The sequence below is a fragment of the Perognathus longimembris genome, chromosome 5, assembly GCF_023159225.1.
Source record: "Perognathus longimembris pacificus isolate PPM17 chromosome 5, ASM2315922v1, whole genome shotgun sequence".
NCBI lineage: Eukaryota > Metazoa > Chordata > Mammalia > Rodentia > Heteromyidae > Perognathus > Perognathus longimembris.
This window is the reverse complement of record NC_063165.1, coordinates 1,354,111-1,371,181: the sequence shown is the minus strand read 5'-3', so window position 1 is coordinate 1,371,181 and position 17,071 is coordinate 1,354,111. Positions and strand designations below refer to the sequence as shown.

The 17,071-nt window shown below is 57.4% G+C and overlaps 2 protein-coding genes across 3 annotated transcripts in view; both read right to left on the bottom strand.

Moving 5' to 3' along the window:
• Ube2g2 (ubiquitin conjugating enzyme E2 G2) overlaps window positions 1-5,939 on the bottom strand; it is a 17,643-nt gene extending 11,704 nt beyond the window's left edge. Inside the window, exon 1 of the mRNA XM_048346109.1 lies at window positions 5,836-5,939. Within this exon, the coding sequence (XP_048202066.1) occupies window positions 5,836-5,878 (43 nt within the window). The 5' untranslated portion in view covers window positions 5,879-5,939. The remainder of the gene's footprint in view (window positions 1-5,835) is intronic.
• On the bottom strand, window positions 1,514-16,880 carry Sumo3 (small ubiquitin like modifier 3). 2 transcript variants are annotated; one of them, XM_048346142.1, is made up of 5 exons: window positions 16,726-16,880; window positions 14,016-14,144; window positions 10,493-10,564; window positions 8,135-8,268; window positions 1,514-1,540 (listed from the first exon to the last, which is right to left on the bottom strand). In XM_048346142.1, coding segments are annotated over exons 1-5 (357 nt in total). In that variant the 5' UTR covers window positions 16,747-16,880; the 3' UTR covers window positions 1,514-1,539. The 2 variants fall into 2 exon arrangements, with proteins under 2 accessions (XP_048202099.1, XP_048202098.1); XM_048346141.1 differs by lacking the exon at window positions 1,514-1,540 and having other exon boundaries at window positions 7,866-8,268.
• Window positions 16,881-17,071: the final 191 nt, after the last annotated feature.

The following is a 17,071-nucleotide window of genomic DNA, read 5'->3' as shown; positions in this document are numbered from 1 at the left end:
GCCTTGACCTTCACCTCACACACTATCCGAAACTTTAATATAGGTTCCTGATCTAAAACTATAAAACACCTAGAAGAAAAAATAAGAGATAACCTTAGTGGGGTTGGGAATATGGCCTAGTGGCAAGAGTGCTTAACTTGTATACACAAAGCCCTCGGTTCGATTCCCCAGCACCATATACAGGAAATGGCCAGAAGTGGTGCTGTGGCTCAAGTGGCAGAGTGCTAGCCTTGAGCAAAAAGAAGCCAGGGACGGTGCTCAGGCCCTGAGTCCAAGCCCCAGGACTGGCAAAAAAAAAAAAAAAAAAAAGAGATAACCTTACTGAACTCATGGCCATAATTTCTTAAACAAACACAAAAGCAAGAAATATTTTAAAAGTCAATGTACCAGATTTCATTGAAGTGAGTTTGCTTTTAAAAAGGCACAACTGTAGAGGGACAAAGGGTGAAGAAATGCAGCAGTGGTACTCACTAGACACTGCTGAAAATGAACTATGCAATTTGGGGGTGGGAATGGGAGGGAAAAACTTGGAGAGCACAAGGGATGGGGCGATTACTGTCCAAAAAGAAATGTACTCATTACCTGACTTATGTGACTGTAACCCCTCTTTACATCACATTTATTATAATAATAAAATTTTTTTCCAAAAAAAAGGCATGATTAAGCTGGGCACTTGTGGCTCAATACTGTCCACTCAGGAGGCTGAGATCTGAGGATCGAGGTTTGAAACCAGCCTTGCAAGAAAATGCTATGAGACTCTTATTTCCAATTAACCACCAAAAAGCCAGAAGTGGAGCTGTGGCTCAAGTGGCAGAGCGTGGACTTGAGTAAAAAAGCTCGGGACAGAGTCCAAGCCCAGAGTTCAAGCCCCAGAACCCACACAGAAGGAAAACAAAAGCAAAGAAGTGTTGGGGTGGGGGACAAAACCAGGGGTTTGGTTTGTGTGTCCCACATGGGCCCCGACCTGTGTGTACAAGGCTTGGCACTGTCTGAGGAGGGGCTGAGCTGAGGGGAGCAGGTCAGAGGAGGGAGGGGTGGGGCTGGGCAGGGCCTCTTGCCCCTGGCTCGTGGGGTCTGTCACTGCCCCTGCACCGTGGCGCTGCCACCTCCCCTGTGGCAGGAGGTAGCAGACGGATGGCTGTGGACTGAAACTGCTTAGGCTCCTTTTAAAAATGTTTACCTCCAAGTAGTTGTATAAAGGGGTTGCAACTCAAGGCATCAACATCTTTTGACTTGGCTCTCTCCGGTACTTGTCACAGTAATTAAAGACATGACTAAGCTAAAGGTGTGACTCAAGTGATAGAAAGCCTGCCTAGCAAGGGACAAGTTCAAATCCTAGGACCAAAAATAAAAACCATGATGGCAAGTAAATTTGAAGTGATGCCCACCATCACTGTCACGAGAGCACTGCATGCAGTGAGATACCCTAAAGACCGGCCGAAAATGGCAAAGCTGGCAGCACACGCGGCAGCAGCGAGTCAGAGAGGCGACGGGAAACCCCGCGCTCTGCGCCCTGCCAGTGAGGGCGGGGCGGGGAGCTTCTGTTCACACTAAATGTGATCCGGGTGTTCATGCAAGGGAAGGGGAAAGGGTGCTTCCAGAGAAACACGCGGTGCTCTTCTCAGAGTGCTGGGAAGAGCACAAGCAGAGACAAACGAATCCACCCCGCTTCAGCGACAGAAAGAACTCCTACAGTCCATAAGGAAAGACCCACAAGCCCACATACAACTGGCCAGAGAAACAGGCAGACGGTTCACCAAGGAAGGACTCAAATGGCTCAATGTACATGAACACAACAGGGTCCACCTCTTCATGATCATCTTGTTAGATGCCACGTTCCTCCAGCAGACTGGTTAAAATGAAAAACTCACTCACCTAGCTGCTAGCCAACCAAGGTAGGGACACAGCTAACCAGCTTGTGAGAAGCTCTAGCAAAGCTGGTGAATTCTCAGGCCTGAATTACACTCCAGGGCACGTGTGTCTCCAGTGATCTCAAGAATATCCACAGCAGCAGTACTTAGAAAAACTAGAGACTTTGAGTACCCTAGATGATCAGCAATAATGAGTGGGTGGCTTTCTGCATATTCACAAAAAGGAATTCACTCAAGGAAATGACATGAAGCAGGTATCCGCTTCAAAAGAAATAAATCTCAGCAACAGTGCTGAGCAAGAGATGCACTGTGGAAAAATACAGCAGATAACGTCTATTAAGTTCACAAGCAAGCAGAAGCAGACCATGTGCTACTTAGGTGTGCAAGACCAATGAGGCATGCAACATTCAGTGTTGCCAAATTCTAGTGGTAGGAGGAGGAAACCAGATTTCTATGACACTGCTTCTGCTTGACTTCACGGGTGGGAGGCTTTCTGTTCCTCTCACAAAGCACCTGACGCTGTCTACTTACACAAAGGCTTCAGCTGATCTGTCTGGAGGCTCCAGGGCCTTGGGTGATGGGCAGATTTGGAGAGGGAGGACAGGAGGAGGACCCTGTGAGAGCAGTTGGTGGGGAGGTCTGCTGGGACTCAGACCTTCCTCTCTCACTGCCACATTCTGGCCATGAGGTGAGCAGCACTGTTCGACCTCCTGCTCCCACCAGGATGGACTAACTCACCACGGGCCCAAAAGCAATGGCTCCAACTGACCATGGGCAGAAACCTCCAAAACTGTGAGCCAAAATACACCTTGTCTCTTTAAGTTGATTACCTCAAGTGTTCTGTTACAGTAGCCGAGCGCCAGCACAGATGTTCATTCTATTGTTTAGTCTGGACACACACCTTTTATACACACAACAAAACTTTGAACACTAAAAGGGAGGAATGACAGGAATGATGACCACAAGGACACAGAGAGGTGGTGTTCCCCTGAGTCCAGACAAGGAGGCAGGGCCACCCAGTCCAGCGAGGCCACAGGGCAGAGGGACGCCAGGCGGGGCATCCGGGACCCATCAGCCATCTGTCCTGAGCTGAGAAGCTGGATCTGCCTTGGACCACTCAAGATGGGACAACCTGTGACAGGTGCAGGACAGCCAGGCAGGAATCAAAGTCGGGGGCGGCGTGGCTTTGGCCAATGCTGAAGCCGTGTGCGGTGTGACCGGGGATGGAGATCTAAGTGAGAGGTCAAGGGTCCTGGGACTGCAACCCTCTTGACTGGAAGAATCCGCCATCAGGCCCCGCGGGGACAGTCCCCGTGAAGACATGTAAGCGAGAGTTCTTATGACATAGTACACCGGTAAACAGTGTCTCCACAGACTTCAACTTGACAAAGTTTCTGTACTTAGCCTTACTAGAAAATGGAGTCTTTGCAAACGCAAGGTTTAATAATAATGTCATACTTTGGCATCTTTAAAGCGGGAAACTTGAACACCAACACAAGAAGGTGGAGGGAGGGAAAAGGGCCACAGAAACTGCAGTCACCGACCACAAGCCAAGGAACACCAGGGACGCCATGTCAGAGGCTGGGTAGAGGGGGCCGAGCCCTGGGGGCCCAGCCTGCGCTCCAGCCTGCGCGCCCTGGCTTCTGCCTCCGGAAGCGGGAGAGGATCACCTCCCTGCTGGGAGGCGCCCTCTGTGACAGGAGCCCCGGGACCCCTCCCCATGCCTGCCTCAGGCCACAGCAAAGACACACGAGTCTTCTCCTATGGAGTCCACCGAGGACAGACATAACTGATGCTAAGAGGCAAGAGACAAGCAACACCAAAGGGAACATCGTCACACTACCAGGACACAGAGAAAGAAATTCCAGTACTGCACTCATTTTTTGGTACTCATTTTTCGTATACATAAGCTTCTGACTACTCCCACCATCCTTTTTACTTCTTCTGCTATATTCACTTTCTATCATGACACAGTAGTCTTAGAACAATACTCATTGATGACATCACAGTTTGCAGGTGTCAGAAATGGGGCACAGCACCAGCCAGCTGGTTCTTTGCTTAGGGTCTCAAGACCAAGGCTGCAGCCTAAGTTTGTTTATTCAGGTTGTTGACACAACTCCATTCCAAGTTGTAAGCCTGAGGCTCTAGGTTCCAAGCAGCTGTCAGCTTGGAGTCTGCTACTTGTACTGCCGGCCTTGCAAGTTGAGCCTCCTCATACATCCAACCTCTTTGAGCTCCTCACTCTTCAACTGCTTCTGGGCATCCTGTGGTCACGGTTCCACTTGTTTAATTCAGAATGTCCCCCCTTCAAGTTGGCTGTTTGGTAACTTACCTACCTACTCTAGTAGTCCTAGAGTGAGGAAGGGGGGCCTTGGGTTCTGGGGAGACACGGTGGAGGCTTCTGCCTTCTGTATGTTGCTAAGTCTCAGACAGTAGCACTTAAAAACACACAATCCACTGTGGCTCCACTTTGAAAATTAATATTTAGGTTTTACTGTTGCAAATTAAACTGGTGGAAATAACGGAGGACAGTATTGGGTGGAATCAAGAATTTTGTCAGAGCAGTCTGGATGCTCCTAAAAAAACTAAATGTACATCTTCCCTACAACCCAGCCACACCACTCCTTGGCATCTACCTACAACATCACAAGCCAGGATACCATAAAGACACTTGCACAGGGCTGAGAACGTGGCTTAGGGGGTAGAGTGCTTGCCTAGCATGCATGGAGCCCTGGGTTCGATTCCTCAGCACCACATACACAGAAAAAGCTGAAGTGGCGCTGTGGCTCAAGTGGTAGAGTGCTAGCCTTGAGCAAAAGAAGCTCAGGGACAGTGCTCAGGCCCTGAGTTCAAGTCCCAGGACTAGCAAAAAATAAAATAAAATTTAATTTAAAAAAAGACACCTGCACATCCATGTTCATTGCTGCACTATTCACAACAGCCAAGTTATGGAAACAGCCAGATGACCTAAAACAGAACAATGGGTCTGAAAAATGTGGTACCTATACACAATGGAGTTTTATACAGCTATTGGAATATGTCATCTGCAGGGAAATGGATGGACCTAGAACAAACCATGCTAAGTGAGGTAAGCCAAGCTCAGAGAGGCAACCCGCACGTTTTCTCTCACATGCAAAAGCTTGGTCTGACATACACCAGGACACAGTAAACTACGCGGGTCTCTCGGCATCCACACACTATGAGACCCAAGGACGATGCAATGGTACCGGACACAATGTGGAAAATGAACAAAAACCCCGTGGGGACAGGAAGGAAAAGCTGGGAGACGCAGAGGAAGAGGTAACACGGTCCAGAAAAGCGCCGCGCTCCTTGCCCGACTGGGGCACCTGTCACCCCGTCGGCACCTCGACGGTAAGGAGCAGCAGTCTTGAACGGCTGGGGTCCGTCGGGGACGGGGCCGGGACCTCGGCTGAGGCAACTGTTTTAAACACACGCACGGCGGCGGGGTCCTCACCCCAAGGCGCTCGCTCCCGTCCCTGCGGGGGCGCCCGCAAGCCCGGCTCCCGGGGCCCGTCCCCCGCGTCCTCCGCGTCCTCCGCGTCCTCCGCGTCCTCCGAGCGCGCGGCGCTGCCTCCCCCGGGCCGGCCGGCCCAACGGCCCGCGGGGCAGGCGGGAGGACCGCCTCCGCGCGCCGAGACCCGGAGCCCCGGCCGCCCCCCGCCCTCGGGGCCCCGTCGTCCCCCGCCCCCCGCCCTCGGGGCCCCGTCGTCCCCCGCCCCCCGCCCTCGGGGCCCCGTCGTCCCCCGCCCCCCGCCCTCGGGGCCCCGACGCCCCGTCGCCCCGTCCCCCGCCCTCGGGCCCCGCTCCCCGCTCCCCGCAGCCCGAGCCGCGCCCGCCTCCGAGGCGCGTAGGCAGCGGCCGCGCGCTGTCCCCGGCCCGAGCCGGCCCGCGAGCTCCGCCCGCCCGCCCGCCCGCCCGCCCGCCCGCGCGGCCCCGGACTCACGCTTGTACTCGGCCATCAGCCTCTTGAGCGCCGTGCCCGCCATGTCCCGCCGCCGCCGCCGCCGCCGCCGAGGACCACCGCTTCCGGGTCGCGGCGGCGCCGGGAAGTGCTTCCGGGGCGCGGCGGGGACGCGCGGGCGACGTGGCGCGGCGGAGGGAGGGCGCGGCCCGGCGCCCCCGGAGCTCGGGGTCCCCGAGCCGGCCCGGGCCCCAGGGCGTCGCCCCGTCAGACGCGGGCCCGGAGCGCGGTGGCGCCGCCAAGGCCCGGAACGTCCCCGAGGCCGCCGCGGCGGTGCGCGGGAGCGCGCGGGAGTGCGCGGGAGTGCGCGGCCCCGCCCCGCCCCGCCCCCGGCCGCCCGCGGGAGCTGGGTCTGGTCGCGGTTCGAGGCCAGCCTGGGCCGAAGAGCTCGTCAGCCGGCCGGAAGCCGCGAGGCCAGGCGGGCCGGGACCCACGGCCCCCGCCCCCCGCCCCGGGGCCCTCAGTCCCCCGCCGTGAAGACGCTGAGGCCCGGGGGGGGGGGGGGAGGCGGGGCAGAACTGCCAGGCCTTGCCCGATGCCCGCGCGCCCGCCACCCGGATCCCCAAGGCCTGAGGCCGCCCGGCCCGCCCCGGAGGGGACGCGGCCGTGTCCTCCCGCGGCCCCCACGGAGCAGAGCCGCAAGAGCTCGCGGGGTTTACGTAACTTGATACTTGGAGCCAGTGTCTACAGCCGTCCAAATGCCCAGCACTTGTGAGATGAAAGCCAGCCTTCCGGCGACCTGCGGGCGCGGTCTACCACCGGCACCCTCCCCACCGGCACCCTCCCCACCGGCACCCCCCCCACCGGCACCCTCCCCCCCCCCCCCCCGCCCCCGGAGGCCGCACCAGGGCCTTCTCGGCACTGATCCCGAATCCGCAGGCTCCCCGCCGTGGCCTCTCAGCACCTCGCGCTCGCTTAGCCCACGGACTCCATACGGTACCGAGATGATTTTTGACCCTGATTTTGTCACACGGTTAAATAATGAGGACACTGCCGGGCTCAGGCTCATTCTGACCAGGAAACCCAGGGAGAGAAGAAGTTTGGCATCCGTTCATCGCACAGAGATTCGAGCCGGGAGGCGGCGGGAGGGCTCCGAGGGGGCCCTGGTGGGGCGCAGGGAGGCGGGGCGGAGCGCGGCAGATCTCCTGACCAGCTTTGGGGACTGTAGTGGATGAGCGTACAAACACTGAGTGTGACATGCATGCCCCAGCCTTCAGCGCAGCACTGAGTAGAAGCCAAGAGACAGAATACCAAACTATATTTACTGTTTACAGTAGTAAAGGAGAACAAATAATGTACAAACTGGTGAATAAACACAATAGAGCCAACAACACCCCACCCAAACCTCCTCAACAAAACAGGAAACCAACATTTTCCGCAAGATTTCAAGCAAGCAAAAGATGATGGGTCATCGTCAGGTGACTATAAAAGGCAGAGAATGGCCATGAAGCAGCAATGGATCCTTCTGGAAGGACAACAGGCAGAACTATGAACATTTAAATTGGTACAGATCCAAAATATTTCACAAAACTGACGTCACCATACTAATGCATAACCTCACTACATATTTGGAGGTGGTAGAGCAACAAATCCATGAGAACTCTCCAAGTCACTTTTCTGTGGGCTTTACAACCGAGACCACACTTTGGGTTCCACTTTACACAATACCCTAACTGCAAATTCAGGGATAATATTTTTTTTATAGACCATAATTACTCATCAGAAGCAAATACTAAAAGAAATCTGTGGCCACATATAATTACCAAATGAGAAATGCAATTACTTCTTCCCATGTTACAAAAAGGGGGGAGACTGGGTTGTGCCCATCTTTGCCCCTGTGCCGCTAGCAGATGCTGAGGAGAGGGTGGTATGGGGGCGCTCAGGGCCTCGTTACTCAAAGGCTGTTAGCTTTTTATCTCTTAAGAACGAGCATTTTCCCTTCGCCTTGACCGTGTCTCGACAGAGCTCACATCTTATCGTCCTGTGTGCTGTCAGTGGCGCTCCGTCCCCTTCCCCGACACTGGGCCAGGCCGAGGGGACAATGCAGGGCGCTGGCCTCAGACTGGGAGCCAGCACTCAGCCCCAAGCTGGGGAGAAAAACATCTGAGAGAAAGAAAAAAAGGAAAAACAAAAACCAACCCCAAAACCTGAACTCATTTCGGCTAAACAATGAAAGCAATCCGATGTCCTGCATCCCCGCAGAGAGTTCTGGGTGTGCTCGGCGCGCTCCGGAGAACCGCTTCCATGACTGTCCTTGACTCCGCCGACGCAGGGCAGCGCTCACCATTCCGCAGCACACGCGGGGACGACGGGAGGCGTGGCAGCAGGCGTGAAGAGGAAGCCGGTCCCTCGGGAGGCAGCGCCCCCGGTCTGCTGCTGGAACACGTCGATGGTGTCCTCGTCCTCCATCTCAAGCTGGGGCGGCAGCAGGCCAGAGGAGGAGAACGGGAAGTGTAAGACAGGGGAGACGCGCCAGCCCCATCTCCCCGCGTGGCTTCCTCTCCTGCTGCCGGGGGCCTGCCTGGCCACCCGTGTAGCATGCATGGAAACATGTCCTGTGGGGCAAAATACTCGCCTACCTCATGCTGTGAACAGAGCTCCCAACATTCACATGAATAGAAAGCCCACGTCATTAGCTCACAGACGGGAGGGGCCTCAGGCGGGGCCGCGGAGCCACGCACGGACTCGCCTGCAGCACCAGCAGGCCGCAAAGGAGCCGGAAATAAGGGGCCCACTTCAGGCCCTTCCCCTCCCCAGCCCTACTCGCTTCTCTCCTGACAGCAGGCCCCAGTGTCCTTCTGACCTTTCCTGTTCTCAGGACAAAAGAGGGCTTCTGCAGCTCCACACCCGTGGGGCCAGCAGCAGCAACCTGTCTAGAATATTCTCACAGGCCAATGACTGGCTACAGCCCACCCTCCCTCCTAGGCGGCGCCTCCTACTGCGCTGGACAGCCTGCGCCCGGCTTTAGGCTTGAGCCCTGTCGCCCCCAGCCTGCCCCACGCTGCCCACTCCCCCAGCCCGCCCCACACTGCCTGCCCCCCAGCCCACCCCACACTGCCTGTCCCCCTCAGCCCGCCCCACGCTGCCTCCTCCCTAGTTTGCCCCCCCAGCCCGCCCCACGCTGCCTCCCCCCTAGTCTGCCCCCCCAGCCCGCCCCACGCTGCCCACCCGCCTGGCCTGCCCCCCCACCCGCCCCACGCTGCCTGTCCCACGCTGCCTGCCCCCCCCCAGCCTGCCCCACACTACCTGCCCCCCCCAGCCTGCCCCACACTACCTGCCCCCACCCCCAGCCTGCCCCTTCAGGAACCCTCCGGAGCCCTACACTTTGTGCGTGATATCCAAAAGTAGCTAAAATGGGGTATTATTTAAAAAGTATTTTCAACATTTAAGATGGTATTTTATTAAAAATATTTCCACATAAACCATTCCAGTTGGGCTGGGAATATGGCCTAGTGGTAGAGTGCCTGCCTCACATGCATGAAGCCGTGGGTTCGATTCCTCAGCACCACATACACAGAAAGAGCCAGAAGTGGAGCTGTGGCTCAAGTGGCAGAGTGCTAGCCTTGAGCAAAAAGAAGCCAGGGACAGTGCTCAGGCCCTGAGTTCAAGGCCCAGGACTGGGAAAAAAAAAAACCAAAAAAGACATTCCAGTTGATTAACACTTGTAAGAGAGAAAGAAAAAACAAGAGATATTTTCTCCATTTTATAGAAAAGCAAGCTGAAAGCCAAGAGTCTGAGTGAAAACACAAGGCCACCAGTTGACAATGACAGAATCTCCACTTGAACCTAAGTTCCGAGGCTCTCGCTGGGGGGAGGCTCCGCGCCGGCGGCGGGCAGGCGGCGCCGTGACGCAAGCACGCGTGGCCCTGGCCTGCGTCTGCCCCCGGCACGCTGATGTGCGGACGTGCAGGGATTTTGAGTGACAGCACCCAGCCAGCCGCAACACTTGTGCAAAGTATTGCGGGGAGTAAGAGTCCAGCTACCACTGGACTGAAAGTGCAGACTAAGCGTGCGGACGAGCGTGCAGACGCCCCGTGACAAAGTGCAGACTAAGCGTGCGGACGAGCGTGCAGACGCCCCGTGTCACAGTGCAGACTAAGCGTGCGGACGAGCGTGGACGCCCCGTGTCACAGTGCAGACTAAGCGTGCGGACGAGCGTGGACGCCCCGTGTCACAGTGCAGACTAAGCGTGCGGACGAGCGTGCAGACGCCCCGTATCACAGTGCAGACTAGGTGTGCGGACAAGCGTGGACGCCCCGTATCACAGTGCAGACTAGGTGTGCGGACGAGCGTGCAGACGCCCCGTGTCACAGTGCAGACTAAGCGTGCAGACGAGCATGCAGATGCCCTGTGTCACAGTGCAGACTAAGCGTGCGGACGAGCGTGGACGCCCCGTGTCACAGTGCAGACTAGGTGTGCGGACGAGCGTGCAGACGCCCCGTGTCACAGTGCAGACTAGGTGTGCGGACGAGCGTGCAGACGCCCTGTGGGGGCTGTGCACGGCCCCAGCGAGGCCTGGGCCCCCATTCTCTCTTTTAAAAAGCTTGGCCTCAAAATGAAAACGATGAGCGTCTAGTGGTTAAACTGGGTAAGGAGACGTCCCTCCCGCCGTCGTGAGCCGGCCCGCCCCGCCGCGTACCTGCGCAGGAGTGTCTGTTTCGTTAATTGGTTGCCCGTCAAATCTGAATCGAATCTGCCTCATTGACAAGCCCTGGAAAGAAAAGGCAATGAGAGTGAGATATTCCAGATGGCACCGCTGAACTCAGGAAGCCGGTCACTTAGGTACCACTGTCACCTGTACTCCCTCACGGTCCGGTGGGCGGCCCAGGGCCTGATCCACTTTTCCAACGCCGCACCCCAGGCCTGATCGGCCCTGATCCCGCCCCCCCACTTCTTCCGGAAGTCAAGCAGGCCTGTCTGCCGCCACGCGGGTCAGTTGGCGGAGGGGACTGTTCAGGAAGGAGGGCCGAGGGTCCCGGGGCACAGAGCCACTCTGCTGGTCGACAGTTTGCTTTCCTGGACAAGGGCAGGCCTGAACCCGCAGCCCCTCAGGAAGCCCCGGGCATGACGAGGGGCGGGAAGGCGCCGAGCCTCCGCGCAGGGAGGGCAGACGTGAGGCTCTGGCCTCCCTGTGGAGACCCGAGGACCACAGGCACAGGACCCCAGGAGGAAGACCGAGGACACCTGGGCCACTGAGTAAGGGGCACGGCACAGAGCCCCAACTTCACCTCCAACTCACACCCCACGGCCGCCCGCGGCCACAGCGGCAATCCAGGCAAGTTCTTTCCGGAGACTCCAAATGCCCAGAGCCCCAAGTAAAGGCGAGAACCTCAGCCTCCCCAGACCCAGCCCACCAAGGCCCCTCCTTCCCCAGACCCCAGACCCAGCCCACCAAGGCCCCTCCTTCCCCAGACCCCAGACCCAGCCCACCAAGGCCCCTCCTTCCCCAGACCCAGCCCACCAAGGCCCCTCCTTCCCCAGACCCCAGCCCACCAAGGCCCCTCCTTCCCCAGACCCCAGCCCACCAAGTGGCCTCTCCTTTCCCAGCTGAGCGTTCAAGAGCTGGAGGTGTCCACTCCTGGGAAATGTTTTGTTTTGTTTTTTTGTTTTTGTCTGCCGTGGGGCTTGAACTCTGGGCCTGGGTGCTGTCCTTGAGCTCTTCACCTCAACACTAGTGCTCTACCACTTGAGCCATAGCACCACTTCACTCCTGGGAAATTTAATGAGCCTTAGACTATAACCTCTGGGCCCCACAGAGCCACAACCCCCAGCCAGCCACGTGTAGATACACGCTGCCTGACACTGACACACACACACACACACACACACACACACACACACACTCAACAGACAGTTTGTGGCTTTATCCTTAAATATAAACAGAAACCCAGGATTAGAGGGCATTAAGGCAACACTCAAATACGTAAGACCGTGCTAAAGAAGGAGATAAGAAACGAGGAGAGGGCTGGGGATATAGCCTAGTGGCAAGAGTGCCTGCCTCGGATACACGAGGCCCTAGGTTCGATTCCCCAGCACCACATATACAGAAAACGGCCAGAAGCGGCGCTGTGGCTCAAGTGGCGGAGTGCTAGCCTTGAGCGGGAAGAAGCCAGGGACAGTGCTCAGGCCCTGAGTCCAAGGCCCAGGACTGGCCAAAAAAAAAAAGAAACGAGGAGATGAGAAAGGAAGGAGAAAAGGCAGTGAAAACATGCATACATCCATGTGCTTAATGCTCTTAGGAAATTAAAAAGCAATACTAAACCCAGAAAACAGTAGGATGCTACTAACAGAGAAAGATCAGGGAAGAACCAATGAGTCTGGGGAATTAAAAAAACATAACAGAAATAAGAATAGCTATGTGTCTGCCTCACACGTATGAGATCCTGAATTCAACCCAGTACCACTATTAAAGAAAGTATAAAGCTTAGAAAAAGTCCTCAATAAGGGACCAATAGAGCCAATAGCAACAATACACCAACATAAAAAAGGGTAATAATTGTCCCAGGATGGGTGGCTGACCCCTGTACTCCTAGCTACTCAGGAGGCTGAGACTTGAGGATCGCTGTTCAAAGCCAGCCCGGTAGGAAAGTCTATGAGACGCTCCAATAAATTACTCAGAAAAAGCCTAAGTGGTGCTGTGGCTCAAGAGGTAGAGCGCTAGCTTTGAGTACAAAGAAGCCAGGGACAGTGCCAGGCCCTGAGTTCAAGCCTCAGGACTGGCACACACACACCGACACAAAAAATGCAAGCATGGAAGATAACTGACTAGAGGATCAGAATTCCAAATGAAGGATGGGGGCTAAGGACAGATGATTAGGGATTAACAGAACCATGTTTCCAGGGGGAAACCCTGAGAAAGGAGTTACTACCCCAGAGCACCTGGCCTGAAATCCAAACCGGAAATGAGTCTACAACGTCTAGAGGACAATCAAATGACACCAAGGACAGAGCCGGCATGCCAGTGCACTCTCCCATCACTCCAGGGCAAAGACCACAGCGCAGACCCCCCCAAAAAAGAAGGGGGTCAGCTCAGAATGTTCCAGCAGCCAACTATCTACGTTTACAGAAAGCAAAAGTCCTGTTCAGACTGTCCCGTCCTTCCTGACAAGATGTGAGAGGCTTTGCCCCACGCCAGGGGGGAAGATGAACCTGCAAAGATGCAGGAGGACAAGGGGGTTGTGAGGTGCAGCCAGCCTCGACTCTCAGGTGACCTGAGTCAGCTGGGTTAGGCCGAGGCTCTGGGAGGGGCTCTGTGTGCCTGGGTGTGGGGTGGGGCTCCTCAGCACCACCGTCCACCCAGGGACGACACAACCACGAGCACCCAGGAACAAACATCACCAAACTGGGAGAAAGCCACGCGGCACCCCGGTGCAGTCCTGGTGACAGCACAGCCCACGGCTGGCTCCGCGCTGGGCCTGGGCAGGGCGTGGAGGGCAGTGTGGGAGGCTCCATCCCACCTCTCACAGGCAGTGAACCCCCTAAGGTCAGAGCCCAGGAGGGAGACTGGCCCACAGGACCAGGGCTTGAAAAGTGGGGAGGAGAAGAGGAAGGTGTGTAAACATTTTATAGACTACTCACAATTTAAAAAGGTATCTTGGGGCTGGGAATGTGGCTTAGTGGTAGAGTGCTTGCCTAGCATACATGAAGTCCTGGGTTCGATTCCTCAGAACCATACACACAGAAAAAGCTGGAAGTGGCGCTGTGGGTCAAGAGGTAGAGTGCTAGCCTGGAGCAAAAGGAAGCCAGGGACAGTGCTCAGGCCCAGAGTCCAAGCCCCAGGACTGGCAAAAATAAATCAATAAATCAGTGTCTTGTCAGGAAAACAGCTCACACCTGAGCATAACCACACCCAAGAGCCTCCTGTGTGTTTCCAGAGACACAAGAAGAATCTTGTTCCTTATGCTGTTTGCTCTTCGACAGTACTGGGGTTTGAACAAAGGGCTTTACACTACACGGCGGGTGCTCTACTGCTTGAGCCACACTTCTAGCTATAGATAAAACATAATGGACATCAGGGGGTACAATCAGCAACACCTCGGGAAGGGCAGGGAAAGTGTACAAACAGCCACAGTGTGCTGTATCCCGTCTGGATCCAGGAAGAAGGGCCGAGGCACCCCAGGGCCCTGGAGCACGCCGGGCCGGGGGTCAGCAGCCGCACGCACCTGCCTCTCACAGTAGGCCTTCATCAGCTTGCTCAGGGGGGTGTGCCTCTTGATCTTGAACTGCACCACAGAACCATCCTGCCCAGCCACCTTCAGGTTGATGTGGTCATTCTCCGTCTTCACTCCCTCCTGCAACACACAGGAAACCGGCCTCAAAATAACCTCGGCGCTAAAGGGAAAGCTGAGGTAATGGATGGCTGTGGGCTTTTTCTCTTCTTCTTAAAAGTCATTAAAACCAACCTAATTCTCCTGCAATTCAGAGTGGCTCATGTGACTTTTATTTTTAGAGCTTATTTTTAACTTCCACTTGTTAGGCCTCCATGTGAGGACACGCTTCGCAAAGCCAGAGTCCTCACAGGCTGTCGATTCAAAGGAAACCCTGCTCAGAACTACTCAAGGGGCTAGTAAAAAGACACACTCACAGGTTACATACGGCTGGAAAAAAATACCAGGAAAAAGAAAACAGCCAAACACTGCCAGAGAGCAGCAGCCTGCAAGCCGACGGCCGGGCGCCAGGGAGCGGGCCGCGCTCCTCACCCCGCTCCTCACCCCGCGGCAAGGGAATGCGGGCCCTCCCGAGGACCTGTTCCCAGAGGAGGCCTGCGTGCGGCAGGACAGTGTCCACACACGCCGGCCAGCCCTGCCCCGAGGGTGCCAGCGGGGGGGGGGGGGGGGGGGACTCTGCTCTAGAGTGTGAGCTCCAGCAATGCCAGTCCCAACACCAGTGAAGAGCGCAGACATCTCCAGAGCCAGAGTCACATTCAGGAAGGAGATGCATCTCCGGGCATTCCTTCTCCCCTCAGAGACTAAGGGCCATTCTTTATGAAGGCGATGTGGTGTGTTCAAAACACAGGCACCCAAACATGAAGCAAGCAGAAACACCAGGGCAGAGGCCAACCCACAGGCAGCCATGGACCAGGCCAAGGTCCCTCTCTCTGCTTCAAGAGCTGAATGCTGCTTAGGACTGGTGGCCCACGCCTGTAATCCTAGCTACTCAGGAGGCTGAGCTCTGAAGATCACAGTTAAAGCCAGTCCAGGCAGAAAAATCTATCGACTCATCTCCAATTAACAAAAAAGTTGGCTCTGGGCTGGGGATATGGCCTAGTGGCAAGAGTGCTTGCCTTGTATACATGAGGCCCTGGGTTCGATTCCCCAGGACTGGCCAAAAAAAAAAAATTGGCTCTGAGTTCAAGCCCTGTGACCACCACCACCACCACCAAAAAAGTTGGGAATAGGACTGTGGCTCAAATGTCAGGGAACTAGCCTTGAGCAAAAAATTTTGTTTGGGCTTGGAATATGGCCTAGTGATAAAGTCTCGTATACATGAAGCCCTGGGTTCGATTCAGCACCACATATATAGAAAAAGGCCAGAAGTGGCGCTGTGGCTCAAGTGGCAGAGTGCTAGCCTTGAGCAAAAAGAAGCCAGGGACAGTGCCCAGGCCCTGAATCCAAGCTCCAGGACTGGCCAAAAAAAATAAATAAATTGTTCAAGGACAGCAGGCTGGGAGTCAAGTCCTAGGAGTGGCACAAAAAAAGGGGGGGGGGATGAGGTGGGAATATGGCCTAGTGGTAGAGTGCTTGCCTCGTATACATGAGGCCCTGGGTTCGATTCCCCAGCACCACATATATAGAAAATGGCCAGAAGCAGCGCTGTGGCTCAAGTGGCAGAGTGCTAGCCTTGAGCAAAAGGAAGCCAGGGACAGTGCTCAGACCCTGAGTCCAAGGCCCAGGACTGGCAGAAAAAAAAAGGGGGGGAAGGGTGATGGTGGAAACGCTTCAACCCCGGTGAATCTCTAATAATGTAAACCTAGCAGCTTAATAAAAAATAAAGACCTAAAAACAATATGAGTTGCTGGACATGATGGCCCACATCTGTAATCCCAACACTTGACGGCCTGAAGCAGGTAGACCATGGGTTCAAGGCCAGCCTAAGCTACTATCTCAGAAAAGAAACCAGTTAGAGGCTCAGGGGCCGAGAGCCTTGCCAGCTACTTGCCCAGCAGGCGGCCGGGCCACCCGGGGCAGGCTCCTGGACCCCGAGCGCCTTTCCTGCACGCGGCGGCCCTAAGGTTTCACCCACGCTGGGGCCCCCCACGCCCTGCTCGTCGGACCGCCCCAGGCCTCCGCAGCTCTCCAGGTTTCGGGGGCAACTTTTGGAGAAACACAGCGCGCGTGCTGTAGCAGGGAACCGCGTCCGGCCCCGCGGGCCCCCCGGGCAGCCTCGCTAGCCCCGGGCCCAGGGGGGGACGGGCCCGCCCGAGGGAGGGCAGGTTAACCGGGAGTGGGCGGCCTGGGCTTCCCAGGGACCAGAGGGCCGCACTCGGGCCCCCGAGGGTCCTGCGGGCTCTGGGAGCACCGGGGAGGAGGACCGCGAGCCGCCGGCCCAGCGAGGCGCCCCGGCGCGCAGCAGGGCGGAGATTGGAGGCGGTCCGGGGGCGGGGGCCCGGCTGGGGGCGGGGCTGGGGGCGGTCCGGGGGCGGGGCCCGGAGGGGGCGGGGCCCGGCCGGGGGCGGAGCTTGATGCGGTCCGGGGGCGGAGCCCGGCGGCGCGGGGCGGCGGGGCGGGGCCTCGCCGGGCGGGGGAGGGGCGCGGGCGTCGGGTGGGGGGAGGGCGCCTCGTCGGCCCCGGCGCGGTCCCGGCGGCGCCTCGCCCCGGCGCGGAGCCGGCGCCCGGCGAGCCCGTGGTGGGCCCCGGGCGGGGCCGGGCTTACCTTGGGCTTCTCCTCGGACATGGCTGCGCGGCGCTGGCGGCGGCGAGACGCGCGGCGGGAACCAGCGGCGCCGGAGCGGACGAGTCACGCTCTCCGCCCCGCCGCAACTGTTCGCGGGGCCGCGCTTTATCCCCACATCCCTGCGCGCCCGTTGGCAGAGGGCGGTCACGTGGCGCTGCGCGTGCACGGCGCGCGCGTCCCCGGCGCCGGGCGCGCGCCGGCCGGCCCCGACTCCCGGCGGTTGGGACTGCGTCACGGGGCGGGCCCGCGGGGGCGCGCGGGGCGGGGGCGCGCGGGCCAAGCCGCGGCCGGCGCCGGGGCCTCGTGGTCCCCGGGCCCGGGGCCG